General features: G+C 46.2%; 1 protein-coding gene across 5 annotated transcripts in view; it reads left to right on the forward strand.

Moving 5' to 3' along the window:
- Positions 1-47: 47 nt before the first annotated feature.
- Positions 48-14,071, forward strand: part of Ablim3 (actin binding LIM protein family member 3) — a 129,842-nt gene continuing 115,818 nt past the window's right edge. For 2 of the 5 annotated variants that reach the window (XM_070036357.1, XM_070036359.1), the window contains exon 1: positions 52-204. In XM_070036357.1, the coding sequence (XP_069892458.1) occupies positions 192-204 (13 nt within the window). In that variant the 5' untranslated portion in view covers positions 52-191. Of the gene's footprint in view, positions 205-14,071 lie in introns of all 5 variants that reach the window. The other 3 variants (XM_070036358.1, XM_070036360.1, XM_070036356.1) reach the window with 3 other exon arrangements.

A 14,071-nucleotide genomic window follows, 5' to 3' on the forward strand; every position in this document is an offset into this window, starting at 1 on the left:
ACCTGTCCCTAGCGGTCCCCCTGCCTTCAAGGCCGGCGGCTGCACCGGGCGGAGAGAGCACCTGCGGACGGACGCGGGCTGCCCGGCATCGCCTTTTCACCCCGCAGGTGATGAGCGAGGTCGGCAGCAGGGAAGAGTCACACAGCGACCGGGGCCTCCGGATTGAATGAAACGCGTGCGAAGGCGTCACCATGAACACGAGCAGTGAGTGAATCCTCCTCTCCTTTGCCATGGGAACAGGGCCGGGGGGTGGTGGGGGTGCAGGAGTCCGCGCCCCGGCGCCTGGCATCGGCCCGGACCCCCCGCGCGCCCCGGCCGCGCCTCGGGAGCGTCCCCCGGGCGGGCACCGGGAAGCCTGTCCGTCTGGCTTTCCGTGATGGTTTTGCTGCTGTGTCGTCCCCGGCGTCAGTTGCCTCTGCCCGGGGGGGGGGGGGGGGAGCTGCTGTCTCCTTCTGGCACTGCCTGCGAAGGCCTAGGAAGCGGCAATGTGGCCATTGTCTGGCTGTGGGGGCTCGGAGGGGCCCTCCCTGCGCACCCCTGGCCCGCCGTGCAGGCCCTGTGCGTTCTGAGAAGAGCCAGACGCGGGGAGGATGGTGCTGGGCGGGCATGGGCGGGCACTGGCGTGGGGAAAGCGCAATGTGATAAACAGATCCCTCCGAAGCCACCTTTGGGGGGGTCTGGAGGCTGTGGAAGATCCGGCTTCGTGCGTCCCTCGGTGCGCTGGAGCCCAGGCAGGCTCCCCGCCGACCTGGCAGGCTGCTTAGACACCCTGAAAAGCCCAGGGAAAGAGCTAGCCCTTCCCGCAGCCGCTCTCAGGTGCCAGGGGCTGCAACTGCCTTACAGAGCCAGGACCAGACATGTTGCTTGAGGGGTCGGGCCTGGGTTCCTGAGAAATGCACTGGAGCCTCAGGTACAGGCACTGTGTGCCTCTTCAGTAACAGCCCCTGGGATCGTGGGCAGGGGCGGGGTGCTGGGGAGGTCGTACTCTCCAGCTCTGTTATCAGCTCGGCTGGCCCGGTTCATCCAGCATCAGGTGGGGTTGTTGGACCAGGGGCCCTGCAAACATTTCCCGGCCCTGAGGCTCTGAGTTTGCTGTTAGTCCCTGTTCTGCCTCCCAGATTGCCCATCTTTGAGATCAGAGGGACTGTGATCTAATCATCTGTAAATTCTGTCTCCAAGAGCTAGAGCTGAATAGCAAAGCCAAACAAATTTTGAGTACCTGTATTGAGACCATCCAGCCAAACCCTCACCCTCCCCTCGTCTCAAGGCCGTTGGCATAGAGAAGAGGAAACAAAGCAAACGCAACTGGGATGGAAATGAAATGTATTTACTATGTATTTGTATGAGTCATCTCTCCCCGTCTTTCTTTGTATATTGCATAGCCATGCTAAGCAAGGGAGTGAGGCTGGACTCCCTCAGCCACTTCCAGCCAAAGCATTTTGCCTTTCGATTTTGATAGTCTGGAATGATGGGTTGGCTTCATACGAGACTGGAGAAAAGAGCAAAATCCTCTGGACGCTTTTACCTCGTGAGCTATATGTTTGCATCTGTGTGATTCCAGAAAAAAAAAAATAAAGATATGAATTGGCTGTCACTTCTATCTCTAGAAAAAAAGAAATGTATTTATGGGAGTCTTTTCCCATTAAGTGATAGAGGGGAAAGATGGCTCATTTATTTTTCAAGAAACTAAGAGGCAATAAGCATCTGACTCTGCCTTTCTGTCTCCGGAATCCTAAAGAACTCTTACCCTGTTAGTAACTATGAATATTCCTGAAAGAAAGAAACAGGTTTTCCTTTCTTTTGTTGTTTAAAGAAATAGTTATCCATAGAGTGATTACTGCAGAAGACAAGGCCTGGCAAAAATGCCATTCAAGTTTCATCCACTTTTTCTAAGCAAGGAGGATGTGTATTTCATGGGTAACCTTGGGATATCTGAGTTACCCATAAGGAAAAAAAATGCTTCTCTGAATAAGTAGCTGGGGGAAGGTTGTGGAAGAGACTTACACTCAAGACTTGGGATCTAGCCATCATCAAAGTTCTCCCAACTGGGAGAGTGTGCAATGAAGAACAGAAATCAGACCTCATAGGAGTGACAGACTGAGCATTGGCAGAAGATCCTTGGCTGACCTAATCTAAGAAAAAAATGCTCCCTTTTGAGATGTGAAGTTATTAACCTAATTCTTACACCTGAAATTGTCCCTAGCAGAAATGCGCAGTCAGTAGTGTTTGTTTCAGTTCTGGTTTGGGTGTCCCCACCCCTGAGGCAGATGCTCTCTAAGCTGTGGGATGGGTGTCATTGTTACAGCTTAGTAGCTAATATTCAGTAACTTCATTCAAGTTAGGAAGCTAATTGTGTTACAAAAGGCACTGGGCTATTTACTATATTTGACAGTGGGTACCATCCCTAATTAGTGATTCAAATGCCAGTGTTGAAGTGCTGACAAAGCATGAGCTTAGTGTTAAACTCTTAATCACTTCATCTTGAGAAGGGCAGAGAGCTATATTCTTGGTGTGGCTATAAGAGTGATAGAGCTGCCAGGCACCGGTGGCATACACCTGTAATCCTAGCTACTCAGGAGGCTGAGATCTGAGGATCATGGTTCAAAGCCAGCCCAGGCAGGAAAGTTTGTGAAACTCATATCTCCAATAAACCACCAGAAAACCAGAAGTGGCGCTGTGGCTCAAGTGGTAGAGCACTTGCCTTGAGCTGAAGAGCTGAGGGACAGTGTCCAGGCCCCACAACCGACAAAAAAAAAAAAAAAAAAGAGAGTGATAGAGTTCAGGCTGTGGAATCGGAGGGTTCCAAATTCCATATTTCCCATTTCTCTTATTAATTGGGTGACCTTCAGAATGGTGTCTCACCACCTGCAAAGATGAGAATGGAAACTATGTGCTCATGTTTAGTGTAAACTACAGAACTGGGAGACTTGCCCGCTGATGCGCTGTCATCACATCACTGATGGGTGGCCAAGCTGTGGTCGTCACTCTAGCAATTGGCCGGTTGGGACCATTGTCACCATTGATTTAAGGACATTAGTAAGCAGGTCATTCAGCCTCTCAGATGTCACACCCAAACCATGAATTGTGAAGTGAACCTGAAGTATGAATTTTGAGGATTAGATGCGGCTATAAGGAAATGTTTGTGTAAACATGTATAAATTATTAATATATATCTCCAATAAATGACCCAAAAAAGCCAGAAGTGGCATTGTGGCTCAAGTGGTAGAGTGCTCACCTTGAGCAAAAGAACTTAGGGACAGCATCCAGGCCCAGAGTTTTTTGCCCAGGACTGGCAGAAAGAAAGAGAAAGACAGAAAGAAAAGGAAAGAAAGGAAGGAAGGAAGGAAGGAAGGAAGGAAGGAAAGAAGGAGGGAGGGAAGGAGGGAGAGAGGGAAGGAGGGAGGGAGGGAGGAATGCAGGGAGGGGGAAGAGAAAAAGAAGGGAAGAAAGGACAGGGGGAGAAGGAAGGGAGGGAGGAAGGAGAAAGAGGAAAGAAAAGAAAGAACGAAAGAAAGAAAGAAAGAAGGAAAGAAAGAAAGAAAGAAAGAAAGAAAGAAAGAAAGAAAGAAAGGAAGGAAGGAAGGAAGGAAGGAAGGAAGGAAATTTTTCTCAAATAGAGACTGCTCAGTGTAGATGTTAGTTTCATCAGGATCCTTTCTTGCAACACTTTGCTGAGCCTTAGTACACCAAATGATGGGCACTTTTGAGAAAAGGATAATTCTGGAGTTGAAAGAGTAGAGTAGCAGACAGACCTGAGTGGGTATGACAGGTGGGGTATGGTCCTCTGAGCCAATGAGGAAGAGGAAAGAGACTTCCTAGAGGAGGAACAAGACTGGAGGCCACCCAGACCTGGCAAAGCCTAGGCCCATGCCAAGTGCTACCTTCTCCTCTGGGTGAAGGATTCCCAAGGAGGATTCTTTTTTTTGGGGGGGGGGGGTCCGGTCGTGGGCCTGAACTCTGGGCCTGGGCGCTGTCCCTCAGCTCTTCAGTTCAAGGCTAGTGCTCTACCACTTGAGCCACAGCGCCACTTCCGGCTTTTTGCTTTTTGCTTATGTGGTGCTGAGGAATTGAACCCAGGGCCACAGGCATGCAAGGCAAGCGCTCTACCACTGAGCCACCTTCACAGCCCCTCCCAAGGAGGATTCTATAGGGGAGTTCTGAGTTCTATAGGGTAGCTCCATCATCCAGCCTTTCTTTCTTCCTGCACCTTCCCAACCTAATTTTGAGGATCCTTTGTTTCCTGATTTTCAGATCAGCCCTCTCCAGTCACCCCCTGACATCCACTCTGCATCACCCTGTGTGGGGTCCTATTTGGCCTGGCCATGGTCTCTGCACTACCCTATTCTCTATGTCCCTGTCACATCTGCCTCTTTCCATTTGAAGAGCTTGTTCCTTTGACTTTGGTGCCCCTCTGCCCACTCCACACCCATCCTCCACAGCTGCTCAATTCCTCCTTGGCGCCTCCCCCCCCCCAGCAACATCCTGGACTCTTCATTCTAGTTTGTACTTTGCCTTTTTTTATTGTCTGTGCTAGTATTGGGACTTGAACTCAGAGCCTGAGCACTGTCCCTTAGGCTGAAACTCTACCACACCTCTACTTTAAACATTTTGGTGGTTAATCAGAGATGAGAGTTTCCTGGACTTTCCTGCCTTGGGTGGCTTCAAACAGCGATCCTCAGACCTCAACCTCCTGAGGAGCTAGGTTGACAGGTGTGAGCCTCCAGCGCCCAGCTTATACACTGCCTTTCTTATGAATCCAAACCATATGCTTTCACCGTCCAGAGCCATGGGGCAATACCTACAGAATGTGCATATTCTCATTTTGGTTATCCTTTATTGGAATCTCCAGTTCTTGTTGGTAGAAGGAATTCCAAAACTAAGGAAGACTGAATCGATCCCAAGTATGCTTAGACCCAGTCAGTTCTGTGTCCTGTAAAATGTTATGTTCCTCACTTAGACCAGAACTTCCCAAGCTTCTGAATGCTTATGGTTTTCACAAGTGCAAAACTCAGGGATGGTTCAACCCTAAGGTGAGGTAAGCATCCTGAACACTGTGAACAATGGATTCTTCCCCATTTCTAAGCTTCCCCATCCTGCCTCTGGCCCCACTGTAGCCTTTATCATGGATTAGCATGTTGAAAAATTACTATTTGGGGGTAAACTTGGTTTTGTTGAAGCTTGTATTCAAGTATCATGTAGCTGGGCTGGGAAGGTGGCTCAGTGGTAGAGTGCTTGCCTTGCATGCATGAGGCCCTGGTTCGATTCCTCAGTACCACATAAGAAGAAAAAGCCGGAAGTGGCACTGTGCCTCAAGTGGTAGAGCACTAGCCTTGTGCTGAAGAGCTGAGGGACAGCACTCAGGCCAAGAGTTCAGGCCTCAGGACCAGCAAAAAAAGAATCATGTAGCCTCCCAAAGATGTCATGGGGCAGTAAGACCCTGAGCTGAGAGGTAAAGATTCCTGAAATCAAACTCAGAATCAGTCACATGCCTTGTGGTCTTAGACTGAATAGATTATTTCTGTCATGTGAGCAGTAACAAGACAGGGTGCAAGATTCTTGAGAGGACTGTGAAATACCACAAGAAATTCACTGGCATTGGGTCCCTGTGAATGGAGCTGAATCTAAAGTTGGCCACTCAATAAAGCACTGAACTGATGGTTGATGGTATCCTAACAACCAAACTCTTGGATTGAAAATCAGCCTGTCATGTTGGCCCAGTAGCCAGTGCTAGGTTTTGTACACAGAAAGCCATAGATGCCAGGCGCTGGTGGCTCACACCTGTAATCCTAGCTGCTCAGGAGGCAGAGATCTGAGGATTGCAGTTCAAAGCCAGCCCAGGCAGGAAAGTCCGCTGTGGCTCAAGTGGTAGAGCACTAGCCTTGAGCTGAAGAGCTGAAGGACAGTACCTAGGCCCAGAGTTGAAGCCTCACAACCACAAAAATAAAAATCAGAATCAGAAGAAGAAAGCAGCCATAGACTTCACCCTTGCATACAGTATAGAGTGAGAAAGAAGGGTGGGAAGCTCTCTGTTATGGTCCCGACAGGGGAAGGATAGTCACTCTGAGAGAAGCTTAATCAAAGGAGTCTGCACAAGTGTGTGGGGAAAGCACAGAAAAACAGAAAGGCCATAATGTCCCAGTATCAGGGGGCTTGTAACTGAAGCCTGCTACAGTCCCATCCCAGCCTGAAGGGCTAAAGGAAGGAATCCAGAGCCCTGTGGCTGTTGGCTAGGGACTCTGTGGGTCCTGGTTCCAGAAAGGCAGCTAGTAGCTCAGTTGTAGAGGAGGAACCAGAAAGATAAATATCCTGACCTCTCTTTTCCCTCCCTAGAGTATTTCCTGTTGACCCAATCCAAACAGGAGCCATAGGACACGCAAGGCAGTAATGAGGCCTGTAGTGGTCAGTCCTCCGGGGCACAGTGCAGGCTGGGAGGAGGCAGAATGGGTCAGGAGAGATAAGGGACCTCAGAGTGGAAGACACCTGGTACTAGGAGCGTGATGGTCTTCCTCTGCTGACGACATTGCCGGGGTCAGGGGTTCTAAAAAGTTTCTAGCAAAGGATGCGTTGCACACGACAAAGCAATAGCATAGTCTCTGTTTAGTAATCCTGCATTTCTGAAACTGATCAAACAGAGGTGGCTGTCTACATTGCAATAACAGAGCGTTTTTGTTTTCTGAAACAGGGCTTCCCAAATGAATGAAGCAGTAGTTGACAAATGATTGTTTGAAATTTAAGGGGGTGTAGAGAATAATGAAAGCAACAATTTAAAAATCTTCCCAAATGAATATAACACAGCTCTGAAAATCACAATGTGATTTCAAGTGCACTTGGATGGCACAAAGGGAGTGATATTGGTTCTGAACTCCAGCTTTCCCGGTCTGGCAGAAGCTTTGCCGTGCCGCAATCAATCACATCTGCTGTCGTGAACAGTGAGCGGTCAACACCTGGCTCCCACCCAGCATCCGCAGATGCCATTGTAAACGAACAGAAAACAACCAGAAGTGTGTAAGCACCTTGAGTTTTGGGGTATTTTGCCAATTAAATTATCATTGCGATCCTTAAGGGAAGAGTGGACCTAGATTCCTGGGGTTAAATTCCATCCTTATTTGTTTTATGTCCTCAGGCAAGTCACATTCTCTGTACGCAATTTCCTCATCTCTAATGACACTCACAGAGGTTCTGGGGGGAGGGGGTTCATAATAGTGCCTCTCTCAAAGTTGTTACCAAGAATAAACAAATTTGTGGGTATTTTTTAAACAGTGACTAGAACATAGTAGATGTTTAAAGTGAAAAGTTAGAGTGTGTTTGTTTGTTAGGGTTTCCATAACGAAGTATTGTGAACAGGTGGATTAAACAACACGAATGTATTCTTTCTCAATCCTAGAGGCTAAAAGTCCAAGGTGTGGACATGGCTAGTTCCTTCTGAAGGCTGGGAGGCTCTGGGCCTCTCCCTGGTTCTCCAGATCTTCCATGGACAGAGGTCCAGATTTCCCCTTTTGATTAGGACTTCAGTTACGTGGATTAGAGCCCACCCTAGTGACCTCATTTTAACTTGATTATCTCTGTTAAAATCTGTCTCCAAATACTGTCACATTCTGAAGATCCAGGTAGTAGGACTCCTGGAGAGGGAATACAATTCAAATTCTCAGCATTATGTCTGTCAGTGAACTGATGTCCCAAGAGGAAGACTTCCCTGGGGCATGGGTTCCCCCAAATATTACCCAGACCCTCAAAGCTGAGGTAGGACACTGACGGTAATTATTAAATACCAGTGTCACAAAGGTTATCTCTCTGGTTAACAAAGGTTATCTCCTTTGCCATCCCTTGTGAGAGAGATGGACCTTCCTGCTGCTCACCTGCAGGAGGTCCCCACTCCATGCAGGGAATCACAGGAAATCTATATGTCCATAGTTACTCTAGGTCCTGAAGCTCACTCTCACCCATTCAGGTCACTATACACAACTATAGTGTTTCAATATTGCAAGGAAATGTACAGGCTCAGTATTGGCTTTCACTCTGTCTAGCTCCTGGAAAAGCCCAACATGAGGAACTGGATAATTATTTAGTCAACACCAGGTCTGTACCAGGCATATTTGTGGGTACATGCCCACAAATATAACCACTAGAACAAGTATAACCATTATGGTCTTTTTTCCCCCATGAACCACACATGTGGACAGAATGTGCACTCTGGAATCAGCATAATAAGAATTATTTTATTTGCCCTTTATTGATTTTTCATAAATTTAAATCCTCTGCCAACATTGGGAAATCAAATTTGGATTTTCTAGCTTCTCTCTTTTTGTTTGTCCAAGATTGGGACTTGAACTTGGTGGCCACTGGGTTTGCTCATTGACTGGTGCTCTACAAACTGAACCACACCCCAAACCCAATGTCCAGCTTCTCTTAAAAAGCAAACAAGGCTATCCAAAAGTCTTCTTCAAGGACTGTAACTCTCACTATTTAACCCAAAGCCAAGCTCTGTAACAAAGAAGACGTCCAATATGACTGAGATGGGCTGTGTCTATGCACGTGCTCACTTTCCCTGTCGTATTTTTCTAATACATTTTTCTTTCATCTTAAAGACAAACAAAACAAAGATACTACATCCCTGACTCTATTTTCCTATGAGGACACTTGGTAGGATTGCTGGCTTTAGATGGTACATGCAAACATCTCTCCTTTGACACAGTGGCCACTAGTCCTTGTTACATTATGCAACAATGGCTTAACATTTCTATATTTGGATTTTTAAAAACCCACTCTAATAGAATGTCTTTGTAGTGTCAAACTTGCAGCAGTGTCTTTATACAGACATGAAGAAACTGCAGCCAATGTATTGATTGTGGGGGAAGTCCTGCCTGGAGTTACAAATTAATATGCTCTGCATGCTATAAAGTTAGGGAAAAAAACCTTACTATGGTCCTTATATTCCCCAATTAGCCCTTTCTCAGAAGGGTGACATCATGTCCTCTTGGCTATAGTTGGACAAATCACAGAACAAGCACTTCCTTGTCTCCACCTTCTGGAGTTTGGTGTTGTTTCCTAGGAACCTCATAGTAAGAGGTGGGCCCAGAGAAAAGGAGCAATTCTGTATTCCAGCTGTAAGTACTTTGTCTAGCCCCGAAGAAAGAAGGCATCCTGGAAGACATCCTAGTTACAGTTGTTCCAAAATGGTTCTAACATAGAAGATAAGCCTCCATCCAGTCCCAGCATGAGCTCTTCATCAGCAAAGACACTTTAAAACAGACTGCCTCTGGAACCATGGCTGAAATGGCATTGAAATGTGGCCGCAACAGTGATCCCAATTTCCCTAGTATATAATGACTTCTACTCAGGTCAGATGCTTCCTGGTTCCTCTGACATAGATCAGGGTAGCAAATAATTCATAAAACACCTGAATTAATTTATTCATGAAAAACCCACTTTCTCTGGGAAGCCCTACAATAAAGACAGATGACCATACTCCACTAAGCCCTAGTTCATCTTTCTAAGTGTCTGCTAAAAGTCTCATCTGAATATCTCAAGGTTCCTCATAGGCAAAGGAAGAACTGTTTCAACTCTCACTGTGCCCACTGATGGGCAGACCCTTCCTCCATCCAGTCACCTAAGTTTATGCTTAAAAAGGAGTTCTCGTTGACATTTCCTTTTCCTCCAGTCTCCTGTTTCTAGTCTGTTACTGCATGTGGTTACTTCTTCCCCCTAATGTGAATTCTTCCCCTCCTCAACCACCATCACTAATCAATAACATGGCACCAGACAAGATAGCCATTGGAGTAACAAGGAGAGGAAGGCGGGGTTGATGTCAGGTTCAGAAGGATGCAATGGGTGATAGAATACATGGTTTCTGCTGTGTGGGCAGCAGGGGATCTTACCATTGTTCCATCTACACAACATTGTGTCCAGGAAGAGGACCGTGATCAACTGGCGCATGCCCAGAAAGGAGTGATCAGAAGAGCAAAAGGATGCAAGACATTTTAGGAAAGAAGCACAATAGGTAGACAATGGAGCGAACACCATAAAAATGAGTCTGTGACTGCCTGAAAGAGTAGCTAAGCCCTCGACCACTTCAGGCTCTGCCCCTGGGTTGTGCACAGGTCTTAGACATCTCTGGACCTCTTTTCTGAGTATATCACCAGCCAAACAAGAAGCACACACGGGCACCACACTGCTGCCCGTTTGCTCCCAGGGCTGTGATTACTGCTTGTGGGTTTCCAACAGCCCCACCTCTCCCCCTCTCCTGGCAGAATCACACTCGGCTACTGCCTGTCCAATTTCCAAAGCTTCTTCCTTGCTTCTGCTTAATTTTGTGCAAAGCACAGGTCTTTCTCCAGGGGCTGTTATCACTTACCCTCTCTGGCAGGGCCAATGAGATGACGGCTTTGCAATGGTCTAATGACACAGTTGATCTATTTTAAGCACATGAAGCACACTTCACCGAGTGTCAATCTTCTGTTCCTGAAGCAAGCTACTCTCAGCATGCAAGAGCAGGGACTGCCCCATGTCGGCGCCTGTGTGTTGAGATTTGGGGAAATAGCCCAGGCATCCCAACTCTGCCTGTCTGAGGATGTGTAAGGTGGCATAGCATGAGATATGTGTGCAGTCCGCCTGACTTGTTCAGGAAGGAGATGTTAGGATTGTATATCCCAGGAACCTCAGCTGACTATAAATGACTCTCTCAAAGGGCAGAGACAGAGTCCTGTCACTCAGGAAGAAGGGCAGCCCTCCCCCTGAGATTCTTTAGCCTCAGATTTTGTGTGTGTGTGTGAAAATACTGTACAGAGGGGTTACAATTACATGGGCAAGGTAATGAGTTCATTTTTATCAAGCATTGTTGCCTCCTCCTTTGTTTCCCCTTCCCATCCCTTCCCACCCCCCTCCCCCGCCAAAGTTGTAAAGTTTATTTTCGACATAACATCTTGTACATCTCATTGTTGCAATGGGTCCACCTGTATCCCTAGTTAAACAATTTGTTTTTTCCTTTCCCCTCCACAAAATATACCAACATCAAATACAGTGAAAACAGGAAATGGTAAGACTTAGAAAAAATTATATTAAGTGAAGTAAGCCAGGTCCCATGGTTTCCCTTATTTGCAATAACTAGTATATGTCTGAGACAAGCAGAAATGGTCAGATAAGTTGATGTTAGGCAAAATGAACCCCAAGATAAGGATTCAAATGTTTTTTTCTTTCTTGAAATTGTTTCTAACATATTTATAAGATGATTTCTTTGTTGCTTTGTATGTCCCTCCCCCACGGTATAACCCCTGTTTTCACTATATCAGATTGTTTTTTGTTTTTGCTTTTCTAACTCCTCCTGAATACATATGTTTTCCCTATATTACTTTATTTAATCCTTACAATAATCCTGTCTGGGCCTTCCCTAAATTCCATATCATGTTCTATTAGATCTCATCATTCATCCTGAGACCAACCATAATCCATAATTATTTTATTCATTAGCTCACTGACTTCATCTCTACCTCTTACCCCCTTTGGATTGTAAGACACATGAAGGCTAGGTGACAGACTCTGACAGTTTTACTCTGCTGAGTCTTCCAAAGCACAACACAGTGTTGGACTGGGAGCGATGCTTACTTAGGGCAGCAGTTGTGGAACTCAGGCTCACCTCTTCCTGTGCCCACTGAACCCTCACAAAAGTCCAGCAAGGTGGACCCTACGTATTATCCTCAATTCACAGAGGAGGAAACTGAAGTTTCAAGAAAAGTCATGCAACTGGTTAGCGCACAGTACTTATGAGAAAAGATAAATTTGAAATAAGCAATGGAAACCTGATGAATATGTGAAAAGATGGATTTAATGAGAAGGACTGTAATATCCTGGTTTTACGGAAAGGGAAAATGAGATGCACCATGAACCCACCTGGGTAAGGCCCCATGAATTAGGAAATGGTAGCATGGGTTCCTAAACCATGTGTATCTGGCTGAAGCCACCTTTTTTCCTTTTTGCTTCTGCTCTGTACCACCTTTTCCAGTTTTCTGTGATAAGGGACACATAGGGAATGTGTGGGTTGCATGGCTGGTTTGCAATTGAATGTCTCAGCGGTACTCGCTCACTGAAGCAATGAAATTCAACCCCACTCTGTATGGCAACTCTAGGCCCTATGGAATCTGAGAGGCATGGGACAGAGCCTGACCTCAAATAGCTTCCGTCCAGTGTCACTGAGGGGGAAGCACAAGTTCCGGAGAGTATTATGACCAGTGTTGAAAAGGGAAGGGAACCCTTTGGAAGTCCCAGGGAAGGTATTAAACCTAGATGTTAAGGGGGCAAACAAATTTGTGTTAGATTGAGTAAAAGCGACAGTAGGACTTATTTATTTTTTTATCTATTCACTCAGGCATACACACCACAGCCCCTCATCCTGCAAATCCTGAGTTCTGGGCCTTGGCCCAATACTAAGATACTGAGAATAAAAATTAAAAGATACCAGCATTTCAGAAAGTATCAGAAAGGCCACTGTGCTTTGTAGAGCGTAAGTTCATGGCAATGGGAGGATAAGGGAGAGGGGTAAAGATCAGATCCTGGAGAGTGTTAGATGCCAGGCTAAGCAGTATGTATTACAGCCAACAGCCAATGAGGAGTCAAGAGAGGTTTTGAGCTGCATATTGACCCGACCAGAGCTGTGCATTATTTAGGCCGATCTCCTGGCAACATGGGTCTGATGCATTGCAGAGCCCAGAGGCAGTGAGAGACCAAGGAGAGTCAGGAGAATGGAGAGAGTGGGGCAAAGGAGAGTGTGGGCGTGCAGGCTCTGCGTGGTGCTGCTGCTTGTGGGCACTGCTGCCAGTCCCTGCCCTCACGCCCACCCGCACCTGGCATCAGATTCTGATTCTGATTCGGGGACTGTGTAAACTCGTACTTTTAAAACCAGGCTGTGGACTGAATGGAGAAGCCTAGATAACATATTTGATCAATGCTTCAGCTCTAGAGGCAGACTGCTGGGGTTCGAATTCCAGCTTAGCCAGTTGCTAGCTGTACAGTCTTCACTGTTGCTTTATCTTTGCCTGCCCAGGTGGGGAAATAAGAAGCAAACATTGAGCGAGAGATGAGACCTGAGAGGCTTAGCACAGTGCCCTGCACATAGAGAACACTCAATACAGGTGGATAGCGATAAAGTAATGAAATATGTTTGAATATATTGGGGAAACTTCTTTTAAGTACACAAATTAATCCTAATCTGATTCACCTTTGTCATCGTAGTGGCTTTAGTTCAAATATGATTGTTGGAAAAGCAGACATAAGACTATTCTTTGTGCTGCCTTCATAATCCAAACAGTCCACAATTCACATTCTGGTTTCATGGCTCTTCTCAAGTGGCTACTAAATACCAGTCTGGCAGGCTGTTTGCCCTGGGATCTGTTGAGAAGAAACATCTTGGGCTGCAGAGAATGATACTCAAACCTAGAGACTTTCTCATTTAGGAAAAAACATACCTGAAGATATTCCATGCCAACTCTACTGTACCTACTACAGTCTCCTTCCTACCCCATCAGTTTCTATTTCCATTTCTACTCAAAGCCCGCATTCCCTTGCAATTAAATATGGCCAGAGTGCTTGCTCAACATATTTTCTTATCCCTCCTTCTGATTTTTGGTAAAAACCTGTCCCTATGCCTTTGTAGTGCTAATAGGTTGCCAGTGTGGTGTCCTGACTCTCCTTCAGTGATGACATCTGACCCATCAGAGAATTCTATCTAAGTTGACACAAGATTTATTCTTCAGTGGAAATGGAACCTCAGATAGGCCAATCATAGTATTCTTTGAAATTGGATAAGTAAGAGACTGGAAAGATGGCATATTTATTCCTGACTTGAGAGAAGGTCTGGTGATATCAGATTGGCCAACACAAAGAAAGAATTGGTCTGAAAAATAAAATCATTGCTTTTGTCATATAAGAAGGCCTCTAAATACAGCCATACCTAATACAGAGATACCCCAAACTTCAAGTATCCCAACTGTAAGAATTAGCAAATCCTACTTTTGCATAAACTAGTTTCAGCTGTGTTTCTGCAAACTACAGCAGAAAGGATCCTAATAAAGGCAGAGTTTTA

The sequence above is a fragment of the Dipodomys merriami genome, unplaced genomic scaffold (genome assembly GCF_024711535.1).
Source record: "Dipodomys merriami isolate MVZ:Mamm:240054 unplaced genomic scaffold, mDipMer1.0.p SCAF_27, whole genome shotgun sequence".
Lineage (NCBI taxonomy): Eukaryota > Metazoa > Chordata > Mammalia > Rodentia > Heteromyidae > Dipodomys > Dipodomys merriami.